General features: G+C 35.8%; 1 protein-coding gene across 4 annotated transcripts in view; it reads right to left on the reverse strand.

Moving 5' to 3' along the window:
• The window catches only part of ANKRD28 (ankyrin repeat domain 28), a 126,909-nt gene that overhangs the window by 21,664 nt on the left and 80,063 nt on the right, over window positions 1-25,182 (reverse strand). For all 4 annotated transcript variants that reach the window (XM_086742616.1, XM_086742615.1, XM_086742614.1 and 1 more), the window contains exons 5-14: window positions 22,341-22,541; window positions 20,875-20,962; window positions 16,314-16,456; window positions 14,747-14,959; window positions 8,772-8,850; window positions 8,249-8,363; window positions 7,763-7,845; window positions 5,296-5,359; window positions 3,928-3,996; window positions 2,350-2,490 (exon numbers count right to left, since the gene is read on the reverse strand). In XM_086742616.1, coding sequence (XP_086598742.1) covers window positions 2,350-2,490; window positions 3,928-3,996; window positions 5,296-5,359; window positions 7,763-7,845; window positions 8,249-8,363; window positions 8,772-8,850; window positions 14,747-14,959; window positions 16,314-16,456; window positions 20,875-20,962; window positions 22,341-22,541 — 1,196 coding nt within the window. The remainder of the gene's footprint in view (window positions 1-2,349; window positions 2,491-3,927; window positions 3,997-5,295; window positions 5,360-7,762; window positions 7,846-8,248; window positions 8,364-8,771; window positions 8,851-14,746; window positions 14,960-16,313; window positions 16,457-20,874; window positions 20,963-22,340; window positions 22,542-25,182) is intronic.

Here is a 25,182-nt window from a genome sequence, read left to right on the forward strand (position 1 = left end):
ACTTAACTGGCCTCAATAGGCTTCTTTAAATGAGATTAATCAAACTTTCTGAAAGCCCAGATAAGACAAATTTATTTCCCATTTATTTATTGGTGTACTGTCTATTAAATAATTCTAACACAGAAAGAGCGTGGTTTTTCTCCCCTAAGATGCTGCTTAGTTTACATCAATCTGCGATCATGTTTCTCTGTCTAGTCTTGTCAAAGTGAGGCTTACTGGTGTTTATTCCAGATCAGAAGCATTTTTAAAGATACAAAAGAAACATTTCCAAACAGGAAAATAATTTTCAACAAAAACATCCTTGTCCCTAAAATCCGTCTTTAAAGATGCCTGAACAAAGACTGTAAAAATGCACATAAATATCTTTGGAATTTCTATATAGATAATTTCCTGACTTTTTTTCCCCCAGGCTTTATATTACAACTCAATAGCAATTTTTAGCCTCATTCCTATTCTGAATATGAGCTGAGCAGTACTGTTTTTCCAGCTGTTACTAATCATCTTGCTGCACCAATATAAAAAGCTTCTCCTCAGGCCATTCTGCTTTGCAGCCTGTCTTCCAGAGAGCCAACTGTTAATCAGAAGGGCAATATCACGTGGGTTCCAGAAACAATTCTTTGACTTATATCCCAAAGCTCTGCAGTATTGCCATCATCATTCTTGCTTGTGCCTTTTATAAGACAGATGGCAAAATGATATAATCTGAAGAACCATTATGGTTTAGAGGTTTTCAGAGCAATTGTGAAGCTAAAATTAATCCTAGCTCAACTTCTAAGAGGGCAATTAGAGTAAAATTATCTCAGCAGACTCCAGCAGGAATCTAAAGTATATCTAAAAACCAGCAATTTTGTTTTGAAACTTAGCTTTACATAAAAAGGCATGTACTTTAAATATTAGTTAAATGGCCGTGAAACTATTCTTTATTTATCCTTCAAAACCCAATCTGCAAGTTGTATGCCTCCTCGTTCCTATTGCTGCTTCACCTTTTAAAAGGTGCTGTATTAAACCATGATGATACAGCTCTAAGCAGCGCTACCTTCCAGTGAAGGTGTCAATGTACGCATTTGAAATGTGATGCTGCACACCAGCTTTTGACCTGTATATGCTGAGTGTGTGCACATGCAAGCGGTACTCAAGTTTCACAGAATCATAGAATAGTTTGGGTTGGAAGGGACCTTCAAAGGTTATCTAGTCCAACCCCCCTGCAAGAAAGCAGGGACATCCCCGACTAGATCAGGTTGCTCAGAGCCCCATCCAACCTGGCCTTGAACGTTTCCAGGGATGGGGCATTAACCATCTCTTTGGGCAACCTGGGCCACTGTTCCACCACCCTCATTATAAATAAATTTCTTCCTTATGTCCAGGCTGAATCTACCTCCCTCCATTCTAAAACCATTACCCCTCATCCTGTCACAACAGGCCCTGATAAAACGTTTGTACCCATCTTTCTTACAAGCCCCTTTTAGGTACTGGAAGACCACTATAAGGTCTCCCTGGGGCCTTCTCTTCTCCAGGCTGAACAGACCCAGCTCTCTCAGCCTGTCCTCATAGGAAAGGTGCTCCAGCCCGCTCATGATTTTTGTGGCCCTCTTCTGGACTTCCTCCAACAGGTCTTACGTTAGGGGCTCCAGAGCTGGACACAGTACTCCAGGTGGGGTCTTACTAAAGCAGAGTAGAGGGGGAGAATCACCTCCCTTGACCTGCTGGCCATGCTTCCTTTGATGCAGCTCAGAAGGCCAACATTACTGGCTCATGTTGAGCTTCTCGTCCACCATCACTCTCAAGTCCTTCTCTTCAGGGCTGCTCTCGATCCATTCCCTGCCCAGCCTGTATTTGGGCTTGGGATTGCCCTGGCCCATGTGCAGGACCTTGCACTTGGCCAATAATGCTAAACATTAATAGTTTAATCAAACATCAAATGGATAAAGCACCTTCTATTTAAATGCTGAGTTATATTCTATCCTGATGTAGGCCTACTGTAACTCATAGTCTAGTTTTACAGTGCATTTCTGATTAACTACACTGATTTTGGGGCAACATTAAGAACCTTCCAGAAGACACATCATCCTTCATTAGAATTTGATTGTAAAGCAAAATGACTCTACTGCTTACTACCCAGAGTAGGAGTTCCCAAGAATTCTGAATTCCTGAATTAGGACAACTGCATTATAGTACCTAACAAAAAAATTACAATACATTTTACTAGCGTTCATTTTTCTCAGTATTTGTTACATAAAATATTTTATATACCATGAACAATCTGTTGAGTTTAATCTTTAAAAACATAAAAGAATGCATTTGGCAAATGTTTCTAAGGAGAAAGGCTTTAGAATAAAGCATGCCACTTACTTTCCATCTGTGTCTGATGCAGCTGCATAGTGCAGAGGTGTACAACCCCTCTCATCAAGGTCATTCACACTAGCTCCAGATCCCACAAGGGCAAACAGGCACTGATAATTACAATTGGCAGCAGCATAATGGAGTGGAGTTCTTTAGTACACATTTAAATAAAAAGTACAATGGTAAATAACAGAAAAAAATAATATTATAGAGACAGAAAAAGCAAAATAAAATGAAACTTAAATCCTCCTTACATTTTTTAACAAGTACGTGTGGTGAAGAATGCATCATGACAATATTTAAAAATGGAGCCATTTTCTAAGGACCATTTAATAATGCAGAACAATACCTAGGGGATCTATTTGCCAACCAAAATACACACAAATTTTGTATTAATGGAAGCTTTATATGGATTTTCTTGTGTAAACATACAGAAGAAAATCAAGTTTACATTAGAAACACTATTTTTAGTTAAGTAATTGCAAACCACATAGAAAAATATGGACAAATCTAAGAGCTGTGTAGCAACTAAACAAGGTCAAAATAAAATACAACTATTAACAAGCAGATATTTTCAACAAACAGACCAGAATTTTGTCTAAAAGGGGTAAGTATTATTTATTATTAACTATACAAACATACAAGCGGTATTGTTAAAGAAAACTTTTAAAAATATACCTTGTCATCTTATAACAAAACTGTGAAATATTAGTACTGATGTATAATCTCAGAGGAAACTTATTCCATCTTCAAACACACAAACTATTCTCTAAATAAACCAGTTCAGACAAAATTTCAAAAGCACCAAGATGACTCAGAATTCCATTTTCCTTTTTTAAAAAGAGACTGCTACTATAAATATCTCAATTTTGAGCAGACAGGCAGTTTAAAGTGTCCTATCTCTTCCCTTTCCCTTAGAATTACTTTTTCCCATTTCTCTCCACTTTTAACTATTTTAATCTTTTCGCTCTCCCAAAATAATTGCTCTATATAACCTGCATGTTAAACTAACACCTAAACCAAAGCCACAAAAACCCCCCAACTTTCCATGACAAAAGTTGTGACAGATAGTTGTTCCTTTGTCAGGAAAGAGTGGAAGTGGAATTTAAAAAGCAGAATACAACTTTAGATCCATAACATTCTCAAGTCCTACTCCTGCAGTTCACATCCTGGAAAATCATATTTTCCATGACGTGATGTGAGATTTTACAGAGGACATAATGAAAGGAAAATGGTGAAGCAGTTATAATAAAATAATGGAATTTTTTTTTAAAAAAGCTTAGAAATAGCAACAGATTTATAGGTTTGACTAATACATTATTTGGAAAATATGAGCAAAAAAGGCTCATAAAAATTACAGTTGAATCTGGAAGTCAGTCTTTAAAAACAAGACTAAACACCTACTTAACAAAACACAATAAACAAAATATGTTTGTTTGGTAACATATGCTGAAGCACAGTTTATTAGAAACATCGTATCTTAAAAACCATTTAAACTGGATCACACAGACTTGCCCACATAGCAACATGCTACTTCTGTAATACTTTCAACAGCCTTTTACAATATACAAATCTAGAATGTCTTACCTCCCAAATCTGTCCTTTTTGTTGAAGTCTGCACCAGTATTTAGCAGAAGATTTAGGCACTCCAAATTCCTATTAAATTAATGCAATATTACTTGTGATTGCAAATTTTATTTTCCTAATACTGTCCTCTGCAAATATCAAAACTGCTACACATACACACCTCATATGTTTTTTTTAATGGAACTGAACTATCATATGAAAATTTTGATAAATATATTTTTGTATACAAAACAATGTCATAATTGTAGGACCAAATCAGAAAATAATGTAACTTATTTCAAGTCCATATATAGCAATTTTATGCATAAAGCACATAAACATTAACCTAACTCAATAGAAATTTCAGTTCTTTAAAGCAAACAACCAATAATATCTGTATGTCACATGCTTTTTGCTACCAGGATTCCAGCACAGAGGCAAGTTTTTAATTTATCTTTTTTAAGGCCAAATTGAAGTTGCAACATAAATATTTTACTACTTAGTGTAATTAATTTTCAATACAATATGATAATCATAAAAAATATACAGTGCTGCATATTGTTTAAAATCTATCTTAGTAACCTTCCTAAACTGGAAATGAATGAGGGAATGTGCCACCAATTATGTGTTTTTATATGAAAAGATAGAATTTTAACCTTAATCATTTGCAATAAGGATGTATCTATCACGTATCTTTTGACTTGGAATGATTACTTAACAGTATTACTTAAACAACATTGAAACAGAAAAATGAAAATATCAATATCATGGAGTTCTTGTGTCCCACAAAGTGTATCATGAAATTTATTACCCAGTTCTTCCAGGCAATTTTGAGTAGCTGCTATAGAAAACCTACAATACAATAACAATAATCAATATGGATTACAACTCAAGTGATGAGCAAGTAGTTCTGACTACTTCATCCACCTAAACTCTGGAATGTAGTTATGGCTTTTCATTTATTTAAATTGATCTTTTTTTTATGGATTGGGTAAAACCATAGTTCCCCAAAGTTGCTGTTCTCTACCTCATGTCCTACAGTGTTCTTAGCTGGGCATGCCATATTTGAATGCTGTAAATTCTAAAAACTGTATCATCATCATCCATGGGAATGTAAAATAAAATTAAGTTCATCCCCAAGCATAAACCTAAGGTTAGGCTGATGATACCTATACACTGTACTCCAATAATTACTTACTGAGCTGAATATTTAATTTATTTTTATTGTTTGTGGACAGAATCCATCTTGGAATTATTTTCATGTTTATAAAAATTCCAAGGGGAGAGAGCAGGAAAAGCATAGAGAGGAAATAATAGAAAAAGAACAGGAATGATCAGCACTTGAAAAAAGCACACTAAATAGGAAAGCACGAATACTTTTTTACATACCCTCCAGCTGCAGCTGCATGAAGACAAGTCCTGCCAAAGTCATCTGGTGTGTCAATGTCAAAACCTACAAATCAATTTTGTAAAATCATTATGTAACACTGCCTTTCATAAAACTGCTCTCATCTACTCTTAAGATAAATGCTTGCTAAGCAAACGTAACAGCTATTTCCAAACTTAAGCACTGAAAATTTATTTAATTTGAAACACATTCTTGCTATTCACAATGTTTTGAAAAACAGGTGTTCAAGTAAAACTGAAAGGGATGAAGTACAAGACAATTAGCTGCACTGAGGCAAGAGGCTATATTCTTTCTTATCCTATTTGCCTGCAAATATTTCTGTGTAATTTAGTATTGAATATAAAACATATTAAGGTAACGTAATAGGAAAATTTAAGAACATCCTAGAATTTATCAGTGTCATGCAGAGATTTTTTTTTAAATGAAGAAGAGGATGTCAGCATTACTAAATCCAGAAGCTACTTAAATTTAATCTGTTAGTTTAGCTCTAGTCCCAGAGAAAGAACTTTGTTAAGCTGGAGTGAAGGCTGTAATAGCAATTACTTACCGAGGAGCCCTTTAGAGAAAACCTTTATAGTCTTCTCTTTGCAAAGTGTATGAACTATGGAACTTCAAATTTGAGATCACAAACTTTACCTGTGCACTTCCATATCTAACCATGTATTTTGACATGAAGATTACTATTCAAATCAAGTTTCAAAGCTACATTTTTGGTTTGAGAAAACTACTATATTCTCCTAAGAGTCTTGCTCTTGTGTAACAAAACTTATTCATTATATCTCTTGTTTTGATACTTTTGCCAGGAAGTGCATTTTTTTTTCCTTTTTAAGAATTGTTCAACAATAATAAATAGCGAACAATGCAGGATGTGTTATTCAAGAGTACGACTATTGAAGACTGGGTTCCTACTCCATATCCCCAAAAACATAGGTATTGCATGCACCACTACATTCTCCTCCCATTTCAATATGGAGTGATAGACAGCAAACAATTTAAGAGAGTATACCACTCTGATTTGAAAAGTAGTCTTTGATGCCTTTCCACATCCCTAGCTTGCTTGTCTAACACCACTAATTACTTAAATATCATTCAGTACTGGGACAAAGCAGATTGTTTTTTTTTTTTTTTTAAGGCCTGCACATGATTCTTCATGAATTTAAAAAATCCAAGATTCTTAATTTACATAGGTGAGACTTCTTAATTTACATAAGTGAGGCACATAGTCTGCAGATACCAAACTCCACACCGACAGCATGTACTAATAAGCTGTTAGCAGTATCTAGTCTTTCCAGCCTGAAGGCTGAATATACTCTTAAAGTCCTTCTCTGCTCCAGGCTAGATTTACATCCAAGTTTGCTTGACTCATGTAGAAGTCACAGAAACCACTTGCAAGTCTTCTGCAGGGATTCCTCTGCCATACTGAATCTCCAGTAAGGGCAAAGCAAGCGCAGCACTACGTGCAGAAAGGAGAAAGAGCCAGAATGTTCCTCATTTCAAACGCACCCAACTGAAGGATAGTCAACTACAGGAGTGAATCCTTGCAAGCTTGTCCATGACTGGACAGTGAAATAAAAAGCCTTACCAGTGGTAGCTTTATTTATACTCCTTTAGTTCTTCTCCCAGGCTTCCCTAGCAGATAAAGTTGACAAAGCAACTTCTTACTCTTCCTTTTTCCCCAATCCCCTACCCCCAACTTTTCCTTTTTCAAAAAACACAAAGTGCCTTCAGACTAATGTAAAACCATTTAGTTTCTTCTTCTTCTTCTTCAGTTCCTCAAGTTTCCACAATCCTTCAGACAAATCTACTTTCTCAGAATTACAATGGTTCAAAGAGCTCAGAGTTCACACCAGAATAGATTGGACAACAAGGGAAGTAATAACCTTCCAACCCTCCCTAACTTTGAGGAGGAATCCAACAATGAAAGAAAAGCACAGTTTAGATTGCATTTAATTAACAATAAACCACTGATGCAGCAGTTTCTTAATGTAGCAGTCCACAGAGTTTTCTGAGGTATTAAGTGCCCACTGTAGCAACAGATAGGAATAGATCAATCTGTACTAAGCTAATGACATCATGGAAGGGAAATGGAGAATGCTCGATGAAGCCATTTAAGAGAATATTAGTCATTCTCCCTGAAGTTGCACTATGGTCTGAACCAGTTATCTCACCTCTATGGCCAACTTAAAACACAAACACAACATTTAAAAAGTTATAGATGCAGTAATTCCATTTGGATTTTTTTTTTTTTTTGGGAAAAAAAAGTTACTTCTGTAGAAGTTTGAATTCACTTTAACTACAGACCATTAAAAAGAGTAAGCACTAGCCCCAGACTACTAGTAAACTACAAAGATTTTTATGTATTACTAAATTAAGACGTAACTAAAAGCTATTCTATGGAACAAAAACTGAAGCACAAAACAGCCATCAGATTTTTAAAGAGTATCCTACCTGACGAGAGGAGCTTTCTGCAGCAGTCTGAAAATCCACTTAATGCTGCCAAATGGAGAGGAAACATCCCATGTATACCCCGCCTAAGATACACCATAATCAGGTATCACAAAAACAAAACAAACATGATTGTGTGCCAAAGTGCATGGTGCATTCAGCAAACCACCTAATTAGAATACTGAGCCTTAGGAAAACTTCGCATGTTAAATGCTTTCCAGCAGAATGCATTAATTCGTTGCAACAGTCTACTAAAACTTTCAGAGCTTTTACTTCACCCACATTAAAGGAAAATCTATTTCTCTTCTTTTTTGTAAAAAAATTGTGATGTACTGTATAGCTTCTTAAAAGTACAGTACTGGATAATACACAAAATATTTCCTATTTCAAGTTAAAGACAATATTAAAAAAAAATCATACTAGTCTTGTTAATCTAATAAATACATTTCTAAATTCTCTCAGCATTCATGTCAGTAAAAAGTTACCTACTTTGCAGTGTCAGCACCACTCGTAATCAGAGTGTTGATTAATAGCTCATGGCCGTATCTAGCAGCTATGTGCAAAGGAGTATTTCCATTCTTATCTTCACAGTCTATTTCAGCCCCTATAATAAAACGTAATGACTGAGTAAGAATATATAGGCATACAGATACTTTTGTTAGAGAAACAGCACTGATGATAATTTAAGCAACATTAGTAATTGTCCATGAATGACTACTTTGGATTAGGGAGAAGCATTTTATTGTGTAACCATATGGGACAAACTTTCTGCAACCTCAGTTATGGCAGAAAAATGAATATATTTTCCTGCATTCTGAAAAATAAACAGTCCTCCAATGTAACTTATCAAACTTTATAAGCAGATATACCAGACTCCACCATTAATTGATCTACTACTGGATGCTGGATGATAAAAAAAAAAAAAGTCAGTACATTGTTATCAATACAAGAGGAGGAAAATATCCACAATATTGGAAAGCTGATGACAAAACTACTCCCTCCCTTTTTTTACCATTTTGAATGATGGTTTGAGATCTTGAAAATCTACCATGGATCGCTGTCATGTGCAAAGGTGTTTTCCCATCTTTACTCTGGAAAAGAGAAAAAAACCCCAAACAATTCCATTAGAACTGACAAAAAAAAAGGACATTCTTTCATTTTATTCTCTCCCCTCTAGTCTCTCTTTTAAATTGTTTCTATGCAGTTCTACAAGACACATGGCTGGCAGTGATAAGCCAGTATGACACGGCAAGCTTTTGAAAAGAGCTGCTCTTAATCACTCTTCCAGCTGTGAGTGACAACTTGGTGATGCCCACTCACTCACAGTTGTGCCTTTAGGACAGTCACTCTCAAGAGGATGATGACAGCGCACAACTTTAGCAACAAGCCTATGTCCAACTCTCCCCCAACCTGAGTCCAAAACAGAACAATGCTTCTTTAAATTGAGTTTGTTTCTTTAAAGAAAACAGCTGTACTTACTATAAAGGTTTACACATTATATTAGAAGACAACACATTAAAAAGCTCATGTGTTTCATGGAAGTTTCTGGGAAGTGATATTTGTAAGCAGTTTATCATATACCACAAGTAATCCTAGGGTAGAACTATTCAACCATAATAGGTACTATACATTTGACACATATCAAATATGCACTTAGTCATTCACCCAGTAAAGATGTCCTTCAAGTAGGCCAACGGTAATGTATAGGAGAATTACAGTCTCAAGCACAATCTCAATGCAATTACAAAAACAATTTTTTTCTGTTATTATTACTTTAGGATGATTTTTCCCCACCCTGTGCTTTATCACAGGTAATGGGAAAGCTTTACTGCATAAAAAAGTTCCTAAAGATGCACTCAAAAAATTGCAAATATGACACTCATAGAAAATAAAAGCACTCTTGGATGCACATGCACATCACATATTTAAATTCTAAAGATTGGCTTTGAAAAGCATGAAATGTTCACAAAATACAAAGTTAAAAAAGACAAAGATGGTAGGGGGAACAACATACAATATGAACGTATGTATTGAAATATCATGAATTGCTGTCATGTGCAAAAATGTCTTCTTATCTTTACTCTTCCTTTGGAACCAAATGGCAAAGCTTCTATGGGTGTTTTACTAAAAGTCTGCTGGAGACTTTCAGACAGAGTTGGATGTGGAATTTTTAGTTGTGTCACTGCACAGAGCCACATACACTACCTAGAGCAATGTAACTATGGGAAACATTTTCTTCTCAGATCTAGATTGAAAGAAATAAAACACTTGACAATGACAGCCAAGTTATCTCCAGATGTTTCAGCTAGCAGATTTCTTTGACTATAAATAGTCCAAAAGACACATCCACACATTCATAGCACACACAAAGAAACACAGAAAAGGGGGTTGAAATGCACTTGAGGGATTGGACAATCAGTTTTACTTCTGTCACTGGAGGCCTTAAGAAAGGGCCAAATAAACACATCATAAATGACAGCTTCCCCAAGCAATCTCTACGCTCTGATTTTCTTATAAAGAGTATTTTCTTCTAATATCTACCTTTAATCTTCCTCCTTGTGGTTTAGTTCTACTCTCTTTAACCAACCATTAATATTCTCTGCATCCAATTATTTTCTTCCTTTAAAACAATGGTTACACATCTGGTGTCTCTTTCCCTCACTTTTCTCCTTCTTTAAGCTGAAGAATCAATTAATTTAAAGAAAAATGATCACAGAAAGTAAGCTTAATTGGAGTGAGAGACCAAAAGCTGCTTTGGGAACTAACATTCTAAACTTTAAAAGGGAAAACTTCAAGAAAGTAAGGAAATAAATTAGTGAAATAACAGACAGAAGAATTTAAGGGCTCAATGTCACTGGCTCAGATATGCTAAATTTTTATCTCAAAGAAAGGCTAATGAAGAGTAAGAAGTGCAGCCGAAGAAAGTAGAACCAAGTGTCACTGAGCACATTAATGAAGTACCTTACAAGGATATCAGAGTAACCCAAGGTGACAGTATTAGAAACTACAGAGCATGGTGGTCAAGTGAGGATCCTCACAAGACAACTTGAGTAAGATCTTGCAAAGGACAACAAAATAAACAAGCTACAAAACAATTTTCCAGTTGTAAAGGAAAAAACACTGTAAAATCAGTATTGGATTTTTAGATTTACTTTACTCAAATTTACTTAAAAATGCACTTAGTGTAGATTTCTAAGACAATGGATTTGATTACCCACAGTGCCTCTCTCCAGTCTAACAGACTCAGGTTCCTTTGCAACTCAGGAATAACATAACACAACACACAACTGTCTATCATCATATAAACACAGAACAGGTATAAAATTAAATGAAGGTGATAATTTCAATGTTGAAGCTGAGCTGCTAGGTATAGGATTGCATTCAGAATTCCCTTCTTAGACATTGTCACTAGGGAAGGATATACAGAAGCAGAACCAGTAGCCAAAGGGTTCCTTAAGCAATGAAACAGCAAGGCTCTATTTATTGAGCAAAGTACTGTTTCCTGAGATGCCAGGAGGTTGGACTGCATAAGCAAGGTGTTCTCTTCAAAACCTGCTTGAACTTCCTTTTCTTATGCCTTTAAGTTTTTTATCTAAATATTATGTTAAGTACAGCTGCCTGATATTATAAGATCAGATAGGATCAGAGCACATGATAGAATAGCTGTGGGCTAACGATAATTCTTGTTGTCTTCACTGCAACTCAATTAAGTGTGGTAATAGGAAAAAAAAATGACAAATATCTCCTCTATCACTAGAGAAAACATATCCACAAAATACTTAAGATCATACAAAACTTGCTAAGAACAGTAATTGCTATTAGACAGAAAGAGTTAACACACAGCACAAAGTGTTCTATCAAGTGATTACTCAGATATTAACTGTACTCAGAGCTTCACTGAGGGTCAGGGGAAACGCAGGTCCCTCATGCCACAGGATTCCTCCAAGTGAAATCTCCCCCTAGCAAAAATTCTTACATTCTACTATCACCAATGGAAGTAAAATACTTTTTCTATTTAGGTCATTGAATTTTCAAGCAGCAAGGGGGCCCATAAAACAATTAATACTGTCCCGTTACGCACTCATTTCAATGTGTTCTTCCATGCATGGAAATCCTGAATAGAGAGGAGGAAGTGTTGCAGTAATGAGCAATACTTAATAGGATTCATTCACTGTTCTACAGTACTGTATGGACACTGACAAGGCTACAAAAACAAGTATGAAATGATGTCCTCTGCCTACAGAGGTGATAAAAAGTATTGATAAAATGTATTTCTACTGTTCCATTATCTTCTGCTACATATTCCCTTCTTGAGATGAGGCCAGCATCCACAGATATGCACAAGCACTTACCCTCCTTCTGCCGTCAAGAATAAGAGTGTTTCCCTTTTGCTCCCCCCAGTAGGTCATCCACAGCAGAAAGTGCTCTAGTAGTACTGTCTAGTCTGCACCTAGATTACCATCCATACCCACTCTGTTACCTCTAAAAACACAGAAGCAGTTGCACATGGGAGGGAACTCCTGAATCCAATTACACAAGCAATATAATTATGATAAAAATAAATCTTATAACATTTTTAAGAACTACTTTGAACTTTAGCCTCAGTATTTGGAAACTGAATAGATTTTGCCTCAATAAATACTTAGTAAGAACACTCTAAAAGCATCTCATTTTAGGTCTACAAATTATTCTTAGTGACACAACATATTCTAATTCCATTTCCCTTTGATATTTTTTAGGGATTGTTCTTCTAATTAAGTCCAAGATTTATCCTTATTCCAGGGAAGCAGAAGTTGACTTGGAAATTACTTTCTTTTGCCTCAGTTTTTGCACTTTTCAACAGTGCAAGTGGTAAGTGTTCATATATAAAGTAAGGCTGTTCACACCTTCAGGTGCAAATTCACAGGCCAGATCCAGTCACACTGGTATAAATCCACAGAAATGCTATTAACAGAATTACAACAGAGACACACGGTGCAGAAACAGGGGATAAGTGCTGTTTTCAAGCTATAATTGCTTAAAATCCCTGCACAACCCTATGTGCTTAATTTTGCACTTAACAATTTTGATATTCACTAAATCAATACAGTTTCACTAATTCCACTGTAAAGACATTTTCTTCTGAAGTAGGCTAAATTCAGTATTCAAATTTTTGTTAAGCTCTTAGACTTCAGCTGAAATTCTCAGCTCTCTGATACGGTTCAGGCTGCATTTCCCAGCTCCATGTTTCAGAAAAAAATGATTCTGTCATCTCATAGTAAGCTTAAGAGAAACTCTGAGTTTACCCATACTAAACCTTCTAAGTTCTTGGTTTGTTTTTTTTTTTTTAAGTTATAGAAACTGACAAATATGTACTTTGGATTGCATAACTTAAAATTGAATATGAAGGAAGGCAACAATACATCACTCTGATGTTAAAACATTTTTTTGTCACCTCCAAACAAAACTTCATCCACTTTATAAGCTTCAAAGAATTCAGGAACTTCACTATTCACTTTGAAGATATTAGCTATTCTTTGCACAATTTCTAGGATTACTTAGTGTTATAAGAAAGATTCTTATTTTAAGTTCAAACATAAAGATTATAGTAATTTTTAACAGTGTTTAATTATCCTAACAGAAGGTCGGAAGTTTTTGATTTTCATTTCTAACCTACAATTAAGGTCTATTTGAAAACAAATAGCAAAAAAACCCCAACCACCATTATTTGCTGCACATCTTTCTGGAATTAAGCCCTCCTCACTTCTTTCTTCTACATCAGAAATGTCCACAGTCATGAACCCTTGCAACCCAGAATACACAGGAAAACAGTATTGCTTTGCTTGGTAATATTTATGTTTCTCTTTTGTTCTCATTTCTGTAAGTAACATACGTACATGATCATTAGTATATTTAACATTGTGGGATTATTTTCACGACAGAACATACATTACTGAGAAATTATGTTTCAAGAATGCAGGACAGAAGTCAGCCCTGTAAGGCTAAACTCTCAGTCATATCCAGCCTGGGACATTATGCAGAGCAGAAAGCTGGCAACAAAAATAAATGGACTGTGACCTCTGGATTTTAGAACAAGTTGGCAATAAACCCTGTGGGCACAGCTCCTTACTTCTCTAGGGCACTTTGTTGATGAATTTTTCCATAACTGAGTTTAAGCACGTTTTCATTAAATGAGCTGCACATTCAAACGTGTGTAAAAGTGAGCAGTAACATACATCTAAGATTTTTCCATATCAAATAGCTTATTTTTAAATTACTCCCACATTTTCAGTGGACTATGGATTTTGTACTAACAATGATATTAAATTGTATTTTAGGATTAGTTAGCTGAAAATAAAGTGTGGATATCTTGCCTGAAGTAAGCCACAAACCCCACGATTTTTAACAGACATGTTAGCTATTCTAATATTCGCCTCTTATCCAGACTGTGTACAAATTCAGACACAACTCTATTAAACAGATTTATTTATTTAAAGAAAAAAAAGAATATATAATTCTCCTTCTACTACATGTGGGCAACAGTACAGGCAATTAGATATTTTGTAAGAGGAACACCTGGACTCCATTTCACATACCCATTTCCCACTTCCCTCAGCCTGAAACCTGTCAAGACACCACATACTGTCACTGAATATGTCTGAACACTGCAGTTTTTCATTACTAAAGTAAAAAATCAACTTAATACCGAACATGAGGTGTTACATCTCAAGACCTTACCCTACGTACTTGAGAATGCAATAGAAGATATAAGTTATAGTCTTGACAGTATTGTCATATTTCTTCTTTATCCTTTATACTGCATCCCACCGAGGTTTTCAGATTCAGATCAAGTTCCTTGAAGCAACATACTAGCTCATTTTTTCTATAGTACTTTTCACAGAAGTACTCCATCAATCAGTGAGAACTTCTAAACATTATCATAATAATGATTTTGAAAAATTACCTCTGACAAATATGTACTGAATGGTTGGCTTTGGATTCACCTACCTTCATATTTACATCTGCTCCGTTACAGACCAAAAGCTCTAAACACAATGCTCCATGTGTCGACGCAGCAGCAAAGTGCAAAGGTGTGAAACCCTTCTCATTCATTTGATTTACATTAGCACCGCAGTCTATGAGTTCATTCACTACAACATCTTGCCCGTTGTAGCAAGCTACGTGAAGAGGAGTATTTCCATAGGCATTTGGTTCATTCATCTATCAGAGAAAAAAACCCCAAGATTAGTTAGTAGGCAATCAACCTGTATTACTGGAGCACTTAATTACGACAGAGTCTCATATAATGAGAAAATTTCTCCATTATGTTTCTTCAAAATGAGAAATTAAAAGCAAGTTCTAGATGTAGTACTTTGATCAATAAGCGTGTACTGGGGAAGAATACGATTGCTTTACAAGTGAGCCAACCTCCTCCAATTGTCTCCACACCAGTTTCCTGTATGCAATATGCAACTTGGCAGAACACACATATGGAAAAAATACCAACAGTGGCAATCTGCACAGACACTACAGACTAAGCACAGCACAGCCCTCTCATTTTTCAACAGCATTTGCGGGTTCCCATTAAAAACAGAAGGGGACTGAGCCTCCCCAAGATAAGTTTTAGGCATTTAAATTTAGAACTTCTGGATGTAGTGTGTTTATGCACACACAGGCAGACTTTTCAATGTTATTGAGGATCTGTAGGTTCTGAGAGTAATGGGAATTTTAGTTATGAACTACTTCTAAAATGCAAACATACACTTTGCTAATGAATTATGAGATGCGCCACTGCTTAGGTATCCAAGTTAAAAAACATCAAACGATCTCTAAACCAAACAAGACTAAATTATACTTTTTCCCTGGTTGTTTTTTTTTTTTTTTTTCCTTTTTTTGCGAGTTGGGTGGGCTGGACGAGACATGGATAGACATGTGTATAGAAGCAGAATTTATTGTGCACAAGATGATAATGAATTCTGGTCTACTAAAGAGAGAACTTCAGCAGCATTCTCCAGCCTTGCAAGACTAAAATTTGATGCACAATGTAGATAGATTTCTTACACAGTTTCACAGTTTGTTACTAACACACTTTCTACATGTAGATAATGTACAGCCTTTTACTGTATTTTGCATTTCAATAGTAACATGGCCTCCCTTACTGCTGTATTGATCCCAAAAGTTATGTGGTGTAAGGAAGTCAGTAACATCTATATTTTACAAACAACTGAAGCAAAAGAGGTTAATTTCCTGCACTTCAAAAAGGATTGTGTGGCAAAGCTATGAACGGAATTCCTATTTTCCTGAGTTCCAGTCCAATGAACTAAGAGTAAGAAACATCAGATGAACAGAAAACCTACTGAACACAAACTTATTTCCAAATAATTGTGCAAAATCTGAAAGGCTCTTGCGTTACTTGGGGGAATTAAGTTTTATAACAAAAAAGCATGTGAATGAAGATCTTTGGAAATACTGTTTTCACTATATCGTAACCTGCCTCTAAATGAAGTGTGCTACAATACTAACAAGACCATTTCAAACAACAAAAAATACGTATCACTGTTTCATTCTTCCTTACATCAACTCCAAGATCTAGAAGATATTTGACTACACTGATCATCCCACTAGATGCTGCAGCATGTAAGGGTGTATATGATTTTTTGTCTTTGCATGTCACCTCAGCTCCGTGGGCCACAAGTAATTTCACAACTTCAATATGACCTAAAAGAATAAACACAAAAAGAATGAAGCTGCATTTTATATTAACCAGCACAAGTTTACAAACTTAGTAACTGTCCAGTTGTTATAACGTGAACAAGACATTATCCATTTGTACCTAATTTGGAAAATAATTGTTCTTGTATTCTAACTGTATAACGAAATACAAAAGCAACATAAAATATTTATCTCCAGAAGATAGTATTTCCACATACCCCCTCCAATAATCATAGTATTTATACTGCAAAAATAATATTGTATATTAAAAAACAAATCTTGTCCTCTGCTTACACAGCTGGATTTTTTGGGGAAGATCTGAGAATAAGAGAGGTGAAATAACTTTGTAATTATTAAACATTTATTGCAAATTTCTATTAACAACTTCAGAGAGAATGTGACTGTCAGCCTTCCACCTTCACCTCAACTGCAAATATGCCCATTAAGGTTTTTTTAAGGTCTTCAGCACAAACTTTGAAAAAATAAAATATTGTATTTTGAAATAAAAATATACCCCCCCCTCCAATCCACCTTCCTTTACTTGACAAGCCTTTAAAATGTTGACCCATTGGCAGTTTCATACAGGATTTAGCAAAGCTCTATTTTCAATACTGACACGGGGCTTTGAGGAACTGTAACCTTTGAAAAGCGTCAACTATTCTCTTAAGCCACAGGGAGGAGAGTTAAGAGTTGAGTGGGATCATAGGGATGACCTGGGGGAAGTTCCAGGTAAGAGGGTGGCAAAGGGAAGGGAGGGCTGGGAGCCCACCCTGAAGTAGCAGTCAGTCGCGCTCAGCACCAGCTCTGTGTCTGGGTCAGGAGCCCCAACACTGCACTGCTGCTGCAAAGGGCAATCCTGTTTTCCTCGTCACCGTGCCCACATGCTCCCCCACTTGCTTGAATGCAATTGTGACACTGCACGCTAAGAGAAAAGCGATGAAAATGAGGTAACAAAAAAGTGTCATTCTTGCTCAGATGTTAATCTAACTGCTAAACAAGTCACTCACTGAAAACACATAGATAATCCTGACAAAGTGTCAGATTAAAGGAGCACACTTTAGTTAAATGCACCACAATAGATTTAGTGCTTTACCTTTGTAACTGACCCATACAGACAGATGTGGGTTTCCTCATTTTACCTTTCAAGTGACACCTTTACCTTAGTTAAAAAAGTGGTGAGGGGCACACTGAATACTTATGCTTATCCAGTCAGACATGTAAGTAAAAAGGATCAAACCCAGCCTTCAGTTTAAGTGCTTCATAAAAAGTCAGAGTCTTTGATAAGACTAAGAGCAAAGTTTGCAAAAGTTTGAATAGGAAGTGTCTACCCAAAGGAATACAGACAAAGCTGTCTGGATAAACATTCAGTCATCGTGATACCTATTTTATGTTGCATGCCCAACAACATACAAAATGACCTTTCACCTAGCTATACCGATCAGAAACATACAGAGTTTACCAGTGCAATGTGAAGTGCTGCAATATTTCATTTCTGAATTACTTCAGTATTGTAGGAAAGAAAAGAAATGGAAATATAAACATGATATTCATCATCTGTCCGAAATACAACAGGGATAAGAATGAAAAAAGCCCTATATGAGAGACAGAAGTACAGAAGATACTGAAGGCAATGAAAGGAAGAAGGACACTGAACAGCACAGTGGCAGAAAAACTTTAAAGAAAGAAAAAAACAACAAAAAAATCCCTGACCTGCATTGAAAACACAAGCAGCGATCAGTGGAAGACACTCAAAGAGAAGAGCAAGGTACTTGAAGCAGGAAGCGCTGAAGAGACATCCCGATACACTAATGAGGGCGACGCTAACATGCACGAACGAAACTCCATTTTAGTCACAGCATTGCAGCTGGACAGCAATGGAGCCGTGTGAAAAGCAGGAAGGAAGGGAAACAATGGATATAACCCTACAAAGTTATTTATAGTAGACTGACGAAAAGCATAACTTATTTTTCTTCTATGGTCAGTTTTATATGGTGGAAAAGCTTTAAAGCTTCCAAAAAAACAACTGGAGCAGCATAAAATAGCTCAAAATTGTGAGAGATGATGTCACAGATTTTTTTCCTTGTTGGAAGACTTTTAAAATCTTTTCCTGCTCTGTTGCCTGCAAGGATATTAGGTTGAACAACATCAGATACATTAAATTTTTCCCACCTAAACACTGTTCATTAACAGAGTTTCCTGTTAATAGCCTACAAAATAGCACTGACTAAAACTGGAATAAATGTAGCTTATCTGATAAATAGCAGACCTTTCTTTCATCTAGGTGAGCACAAGCCAGGAAACATCTCTGTCTCTGCCATCGCATGCACAAGTTTCATGCCACAAAATTTTGCGAATAATCACCTTGAGTAGGGTGGTTGAAAAGCCTGTAGCAGACATTGCTTTGCACAGGCAAGTAGATTACAAAATACTAATACAAAATATTGCAAAGAATGTTGGATCAATAATGAAGATTGCTCTCTAACTTCTCTGCTTCAAGTACTGGTATCAGTACTTGAAGTGCAGTATCACACAGCTTCCAATTATAAGTTAGAGTTTTAACACTGTGACAATCACTTAACAATTCACTGGCATGTTCAAGTCTTTTCCCCTGAAGAGAGCTCAACAGGGTCCTGTTGTTCTTTTTAGCATTCCACCTATGGATTTCACAGCCTTATTTTACATTGCTATCAGATTATTTCAGACTTGTACTGTCAAGGACACAAGACTAGTGTGAAATTGGCCTGAAACACAGAGTTGTGTAAAGACAACAGTTAATAATTCCACTTCTGTGTGAATACAGGTGTTTGTGAGAAGATGAGTTTTTCAACCTTTGAGATCTTACAAACGAGCCCAATTTTGTAAATGTGTGGTCCTACATTTATAAAGACCAGAATTCTCAGTCCTTGGACCAATGTATATATCATATGCATTTCTTGCCTAAGATCAGACCTCCAAGGCAGAATTATCCTAGACTTAGAGATGTCAATGTAATGAGTTAATGTAATTTCCTAGTTTATGTGCGTTTATTTTTGGTTTGATATCAGATACAGTAAAATTAGTTTGTTTTACTCAGGGAAGAGGCAGTACAGAAATTACTCTCCTTGTACATTAAATTAAACGTTTGTCAAAAATACAAAGTTCTCCTTTATAACCCCTACGTATAAAGGTTTTCACTGAGACAGTCATTTCAAGTAGTATTTTCCTCTTACAACTGGAATAAAAATGTTCACACACTTAGATCACCTCTGAAAAAAAGAACTGCCATAAAGAACAGGACCGTGTTATCTTTTTAAGATGGTATCTTAGGCATATAGATGTATTTTCTACGTAACTTAAAATTTAGAAAAATGCAGATCATCAAAACATAAAAGAAAAAAAAAAACACCATATAATGAAATCTTATTTCCCCATTTCATCTTTGAAGAAATTCCCAGGCATGCAGATTCATACAAAACTGTTGCTACTGCTTTTATTCTTCTCTCTTGGCTGGATAAAATTATGAAGCAATAGGCTAAAATAATGAATAACAATCAAGACCATGGAATCATCTCAACTACCTTCTTCCTGAAATTGATATTGAAACTTAATTGTTCACAGCTCACATACAACACACGTTGCATGTGTTCAAAGGCATTTTTAGACATTTTCTGAAGTTAAGAGGCATTATATTTTTGGGTTTCTGAACAGGTACAACATATTCTGCAATGAAAAATACAATTAGCAGTTGCATGTGAATTACTTAGAAACATAGCAATTCATCAAAGCTAAGAAGTCTTTGTCCGTGTCTGCCTAGAACTCTTAATCAGTATTTTCTATCATTTGCCCTCCAGTGCTTGTATTTTGCGATACAAAGCTCCACTATTTATTATTGATATGCTGAAGGAGACAATTCCTACCACTTATTAAAATTAAAGTCTGATAAAAGGCAATGAAGTATATCACTTTGATAGTACTGCCAGTGCATTCAATACCATGAGAACAATAATTATCCGATAAGAATGGCTAGGCAAGAATTTTGAGTTTTAGAGATGAAATATCCGTCTTTAAATATACAATTCCCAAGGTTGGTGTAATGATCCTCTGTTTCAGGTGTGCCTGGTATTAATCGCTTACTTTCTATTTAGCATAATTGCAAAAGTTTTCACCTGTGATTAGACTCCTGCCAATTGAGGAACATAGTTCACTTTTTTTAAAGAACAAAATTACTTACCTTACTTTTCTTTGTCCAACAAATTGATTTTCTCACCACAAAAACACCACATTTACAAGGCAATCTGAAGTATACTATTAATGGTTTTCTGGCAGACACACAGATAACCTCAATGCTTATAATGTAAGTATTTTTTTCCTAGAAATACATAAAACTACCAAGCCTAAGGTGATTTGATTTTTTACAATAGCAATCAACTGAAATATGTACGTACCCATATATGCTGCCCAATGTATAGCTCGTCTGTCTTTCTTATCAAATGCATTAATATTGGCCCCTCTAGACAACAGTAAGCTGACCATCTGAGATAAATAGAAAGAAAATAAATCCTCTATTCATAATGGAAAACTCTTCTTAAACAAAGAAAATCATAAGAGAAAACAAAAATATATGCATTTTCAAAGGATTTAAACGTGTTGTTTTTTGAATATTCCATAAGCTTGAAAAAATAGGCTGCCCACCTTGGCAGCAATGATGTAGCAACTGTAAGGAACACAAAACTTGATGTCAACAAAAACATTTCCAAGTTAAACATGGCAAAGCCATGGAATCTTTGAAATCTTTAGGCCATTACTAAGGGCTTCACTAAAGGTAATCACTAAAAGCAAGCCTATAATCAATTTGTCTCCAATTACCTATATAATTACAACAGGAATTTCTCAGCAGTCATTTTTCAGGGTTTGAAAACTATCAAGTTAGTGCTTATTGCATGTATTTCCTCTGCATTTCAGTGACAACAGATTCCATATGTTCACTACCTACTGAATAGAAAAATATCTCATTTTTTTCCATTTAAAATGTATCTATTACTAGTTTAATTCCAGTTAACTCAAGAAATTTCCATCTGTCTTAAGGGGAATGCTGTAATAACCTTCCAGCTACATTATCTAACATGTACTTTCCACAATCATTCTATACACGTGCTGGTTTTGGCTGGGATAGAGTTAATTTTCTTCATAGCAGCTAGTACGGGGCTATGCCTTAGATCTGTGCTGGTAACTGCGTTGATAACACAGGGACTTTGTAGTTACTGCTGAGCAGTGCTTACACAGAGCCAAGGCCTTCTCTGCCTCTCACACCACCCCACCAGCCAGCAGGCTGGGGGGGCACAAGAAGTTGGCAGAGGACACAGCCAGGACAGCTGACCCCAGCTGACCAAAGGGATATTCCATACCACATGATGTCATGCTCAATATATAGAGCTGAGCGAAGAAAGAAGGGGGGGATATTTGGAGTTAGGGCGTTTGACTTCCCGAGTAATGGTTACGTGCAATGGAACCCTGCTTTCCTGGAAATGGCTGAACACCTGCTTGCCAACGGGAAGTGGCGAATTAATTCCTTAGTTTGCTTTGCTTGTATGCATGGCTTCTGCTTTACCTATCAAATTGTCTTTCTCTCAGCCTATGAGTTTTCTCTCTTTTACTCTTCTGATTCTCTCCCCTGTCCCACTGGGAAAGGCAGTTAAGTTAGCAGGCAGCCATGTGGTAATATGTTGCCAGCTGGGGTTAAACACCACCACCACACATGCATACAAAAGACAAATTCAAATACAAAATAGAGGATGGGTTGGTTTTTTTTGAGGGGATGGGGGAAACATGATTTTAAACTGAGAAACTAAACGTTAGAAATGCGAGGGACAAAATGACAAGTGCGAAACAAGGTAAGAAAAATAACTCTTACCTCAACGTGTCCACTGAAGGCCGCGTGATGCAATGCAGTTCTGCCTGCTCGGTCAGACACATTCACATTGCTTAGGAGAGGCACCAAAGCTTCAGCACATTTCACAGCTTTGTTTGCAGCTGCTATATGTAGGGGTGTCTGCCAGTTTTTATCACGAGCATTGACATCTGCTGAATGCTTTAACAACACCTGAACAGCATCCTGAAAGCATTTACAAAAAAACCCAACACACTTTAAGTAAAGATTTGAAATGCCAGCCTTAAATCCAATGATAATATAATGGAATAGAACAATTTCCAATTTCTTCTTTTCTGAACATCACCTTATGGTTTGGGATTTATACTTTATCATAAATACAGATTTGGGGAGGTTCTCAAGAACATGAGCAATATACTCCCTCCAGGATTCAACTGAATCAACCATTTCCAGGTCTTTTATCCAGTTCCTTAAGTTGGCTGACAAATTGTTTTGTCATCACAACTAATTTCCAAAACTCAATAAACCTCCTTAGGATTTCTTCCGTTGCTAAGGATCAGTGAAGTATTATGAACTTCTAATGCATTTTCATCAATTTGCCAGGCAAAAATTTTTGAACTGTCAATGTGTAGAAATGGCAAAGAGAAGAACAGCTAAATAAATGTACATTTAGAGAATCACAGACAAAACAGAGTATGGTCACAAAAAGTTTCAACATATACTGTTGCAAAACTCCTGAAAATAATCTCAAAATGTTGCACTGAATTCCATCTCACAAAAAGACTGCTTATTTCCTTTTGTTAAATGTACAAGCTGGGAACATTTGAGAAATAAGACTTTAATTCTTACAGCATGTTAAACAAATCCCATTAAAATATGTGCACACAATTGGAATGCATTAAAAAAAAAAAATCTGACATCCACACAACAATGAATACTGCAGTTTACATCAACACCATGACCTTCCCACAATTCACTAATTGCTTTCAGTGACTTCCAACTCAAACACTGAGCACACAAATAAATGGTTGGCACTTTGAACTTAAAACATGTTACCACAAGTAGTTACTAGAAATTTCCAGTTACACTGTGGTACAATAGCCAGGCATTATTCTCGGCTACGAGCAGAATGCTAAATACTTGATTCTATTTATTACAATAAATTGCATTTAAAATGTTCTAATTTCTTCTACTGTCAATAGAAAATAGGAACAAACACAAAAGTGAAAATACTGCATCACAGGCTTGTAATTTAAATAAGAAATGGAATAGCTCTTCTGTTCTCCAGGGAACTTAAGCAGATTTAGTACTTTAAAAATCTAATAAATACTTTGAACTTTTGTCTTTTTTTGAACCAAATATTATGAAAAAATATAATCAGAAGAAGGAATTTTTAAAACACCTATTACCCCTTTAGCAGAAGGAAGCAGTCTAGTACTAGCATAAAAATAATGTATCATATATTTTTACATGTATATGCATTAATGAATTTCAAAAACTAGTGACTCTCTTAGGGTTTCTCTCTCCCTCTTTTTTTTTTTTTTTTTTTTTCCAAAGTACATTAGGCACACAAATATAAAGGCCTGGACCATGACTGTCTTGACGTGAAGGTGCCTGAATTGCACAGTGGACAGCTAAATCTGTAATTCCAGCTATTTTACATGTTTCACTGTCCTTTTTTAATTGCAGCTGTCCTTGCTTCAAAAGTAGAGTCCAGATGTTCTACTGAAATAATACTCTAGAGTTTTTTTCATTACAGCTTTTTTCACCTAATGCCCAAAACCCATGTGTGTCAGCTGGAAAACAGTGCCTACACATAACCATGTATGTGGGATCTTACTGTGTTCATAAATACAAAATTCTATCAAGCACCTATGTTTGCCTTTTGTTAGTATTTTGTTTAAAATATTCCACATTAAAAAAATGTAACCATGGTTGTATTTCTTGAAGTTATCATTTAGGTCCAGTTTGTCTGCAGCACTCCTCTGCAAGCGTTACTCATATAAGAAGATTTTATTATCTCTCAGCGCTGAAGAACACAGCATTTGGTGTTTGGTCAGCTCCCAAAGGAGCAGCCTAAAAATACCTCAAGAAGAACAAATAGCATTTGGGAATAAGAAGCCCTCAAAGATTCATTTTCAAACACTTTTGAATAATACAACCGCCATGTAATTTAGCTATTAATGCTAATGACAAAATATGGCAATTTATCCAGGGGATTCAAAAGCAAGAACTGAAACAAGGCTTGTTTAGATAGTTTGTGGATCAAATACTAGAAGTTCAACGCTTGTCAAAACCAAAATATTCAATTCCATCTTCTCAAACAAAAATTTACACAGAAACTTTAAAAAAGCTTTAATTTTGAGACATATGGAAATGAGCATCGATTTGACTCAAGATCTCAAAGGAGATAGTTTTGCATATACTCTTCCACATAACAAGCTCAGCATTTCTCTCTTTGTTTTGATCTTCTACAGGCATTTAAAATTTTTATTAGGACATCAACAACAGAGGAACAATAACAAATTCATTTCTTACGTTAGTATATTCTCACAGCTGTGTAACTGGTAGACTTCAAAAAACTTTCTACATGTTTCATTTATAACTTTTAAAGTGATTTTCAATACCATCATTACTCATTAATAGCTTTTTTTTTTTTTAAAAAAAAAAAGATGTTTGCAGGCCTTAGAGAATCACTTATTTCTTCAGTGCCTGAACAGACAAGCATGTAAAAAAAAATGAAGAAATGCAACGATTATGCTGTAAAAGCTGTACTAAATCTTAGTTCATCTCTACTTCTCTCATGCTGAACTGTTCTGGTTACCGTAAGAGAAGTAAACTGGACTTGAGAACACTGCATGCAGGA

This window comes from Chlamydotis macqueenii, chromosome 2 (genome assembly GCF_036417535.1).
Source record: "Chlamydotis macqueenii isolate bChlMac1 chromosome 2, bChlMac1.mat, whole genome shotgun sequence".
Classification (NCBI taxonomy): domain Eukaryota; kingdom Metazoa; phylum Chordata; class Aves; order Otidiformes; family Otididae; genus Chlamydotis; species Chlamydotis macqueenii.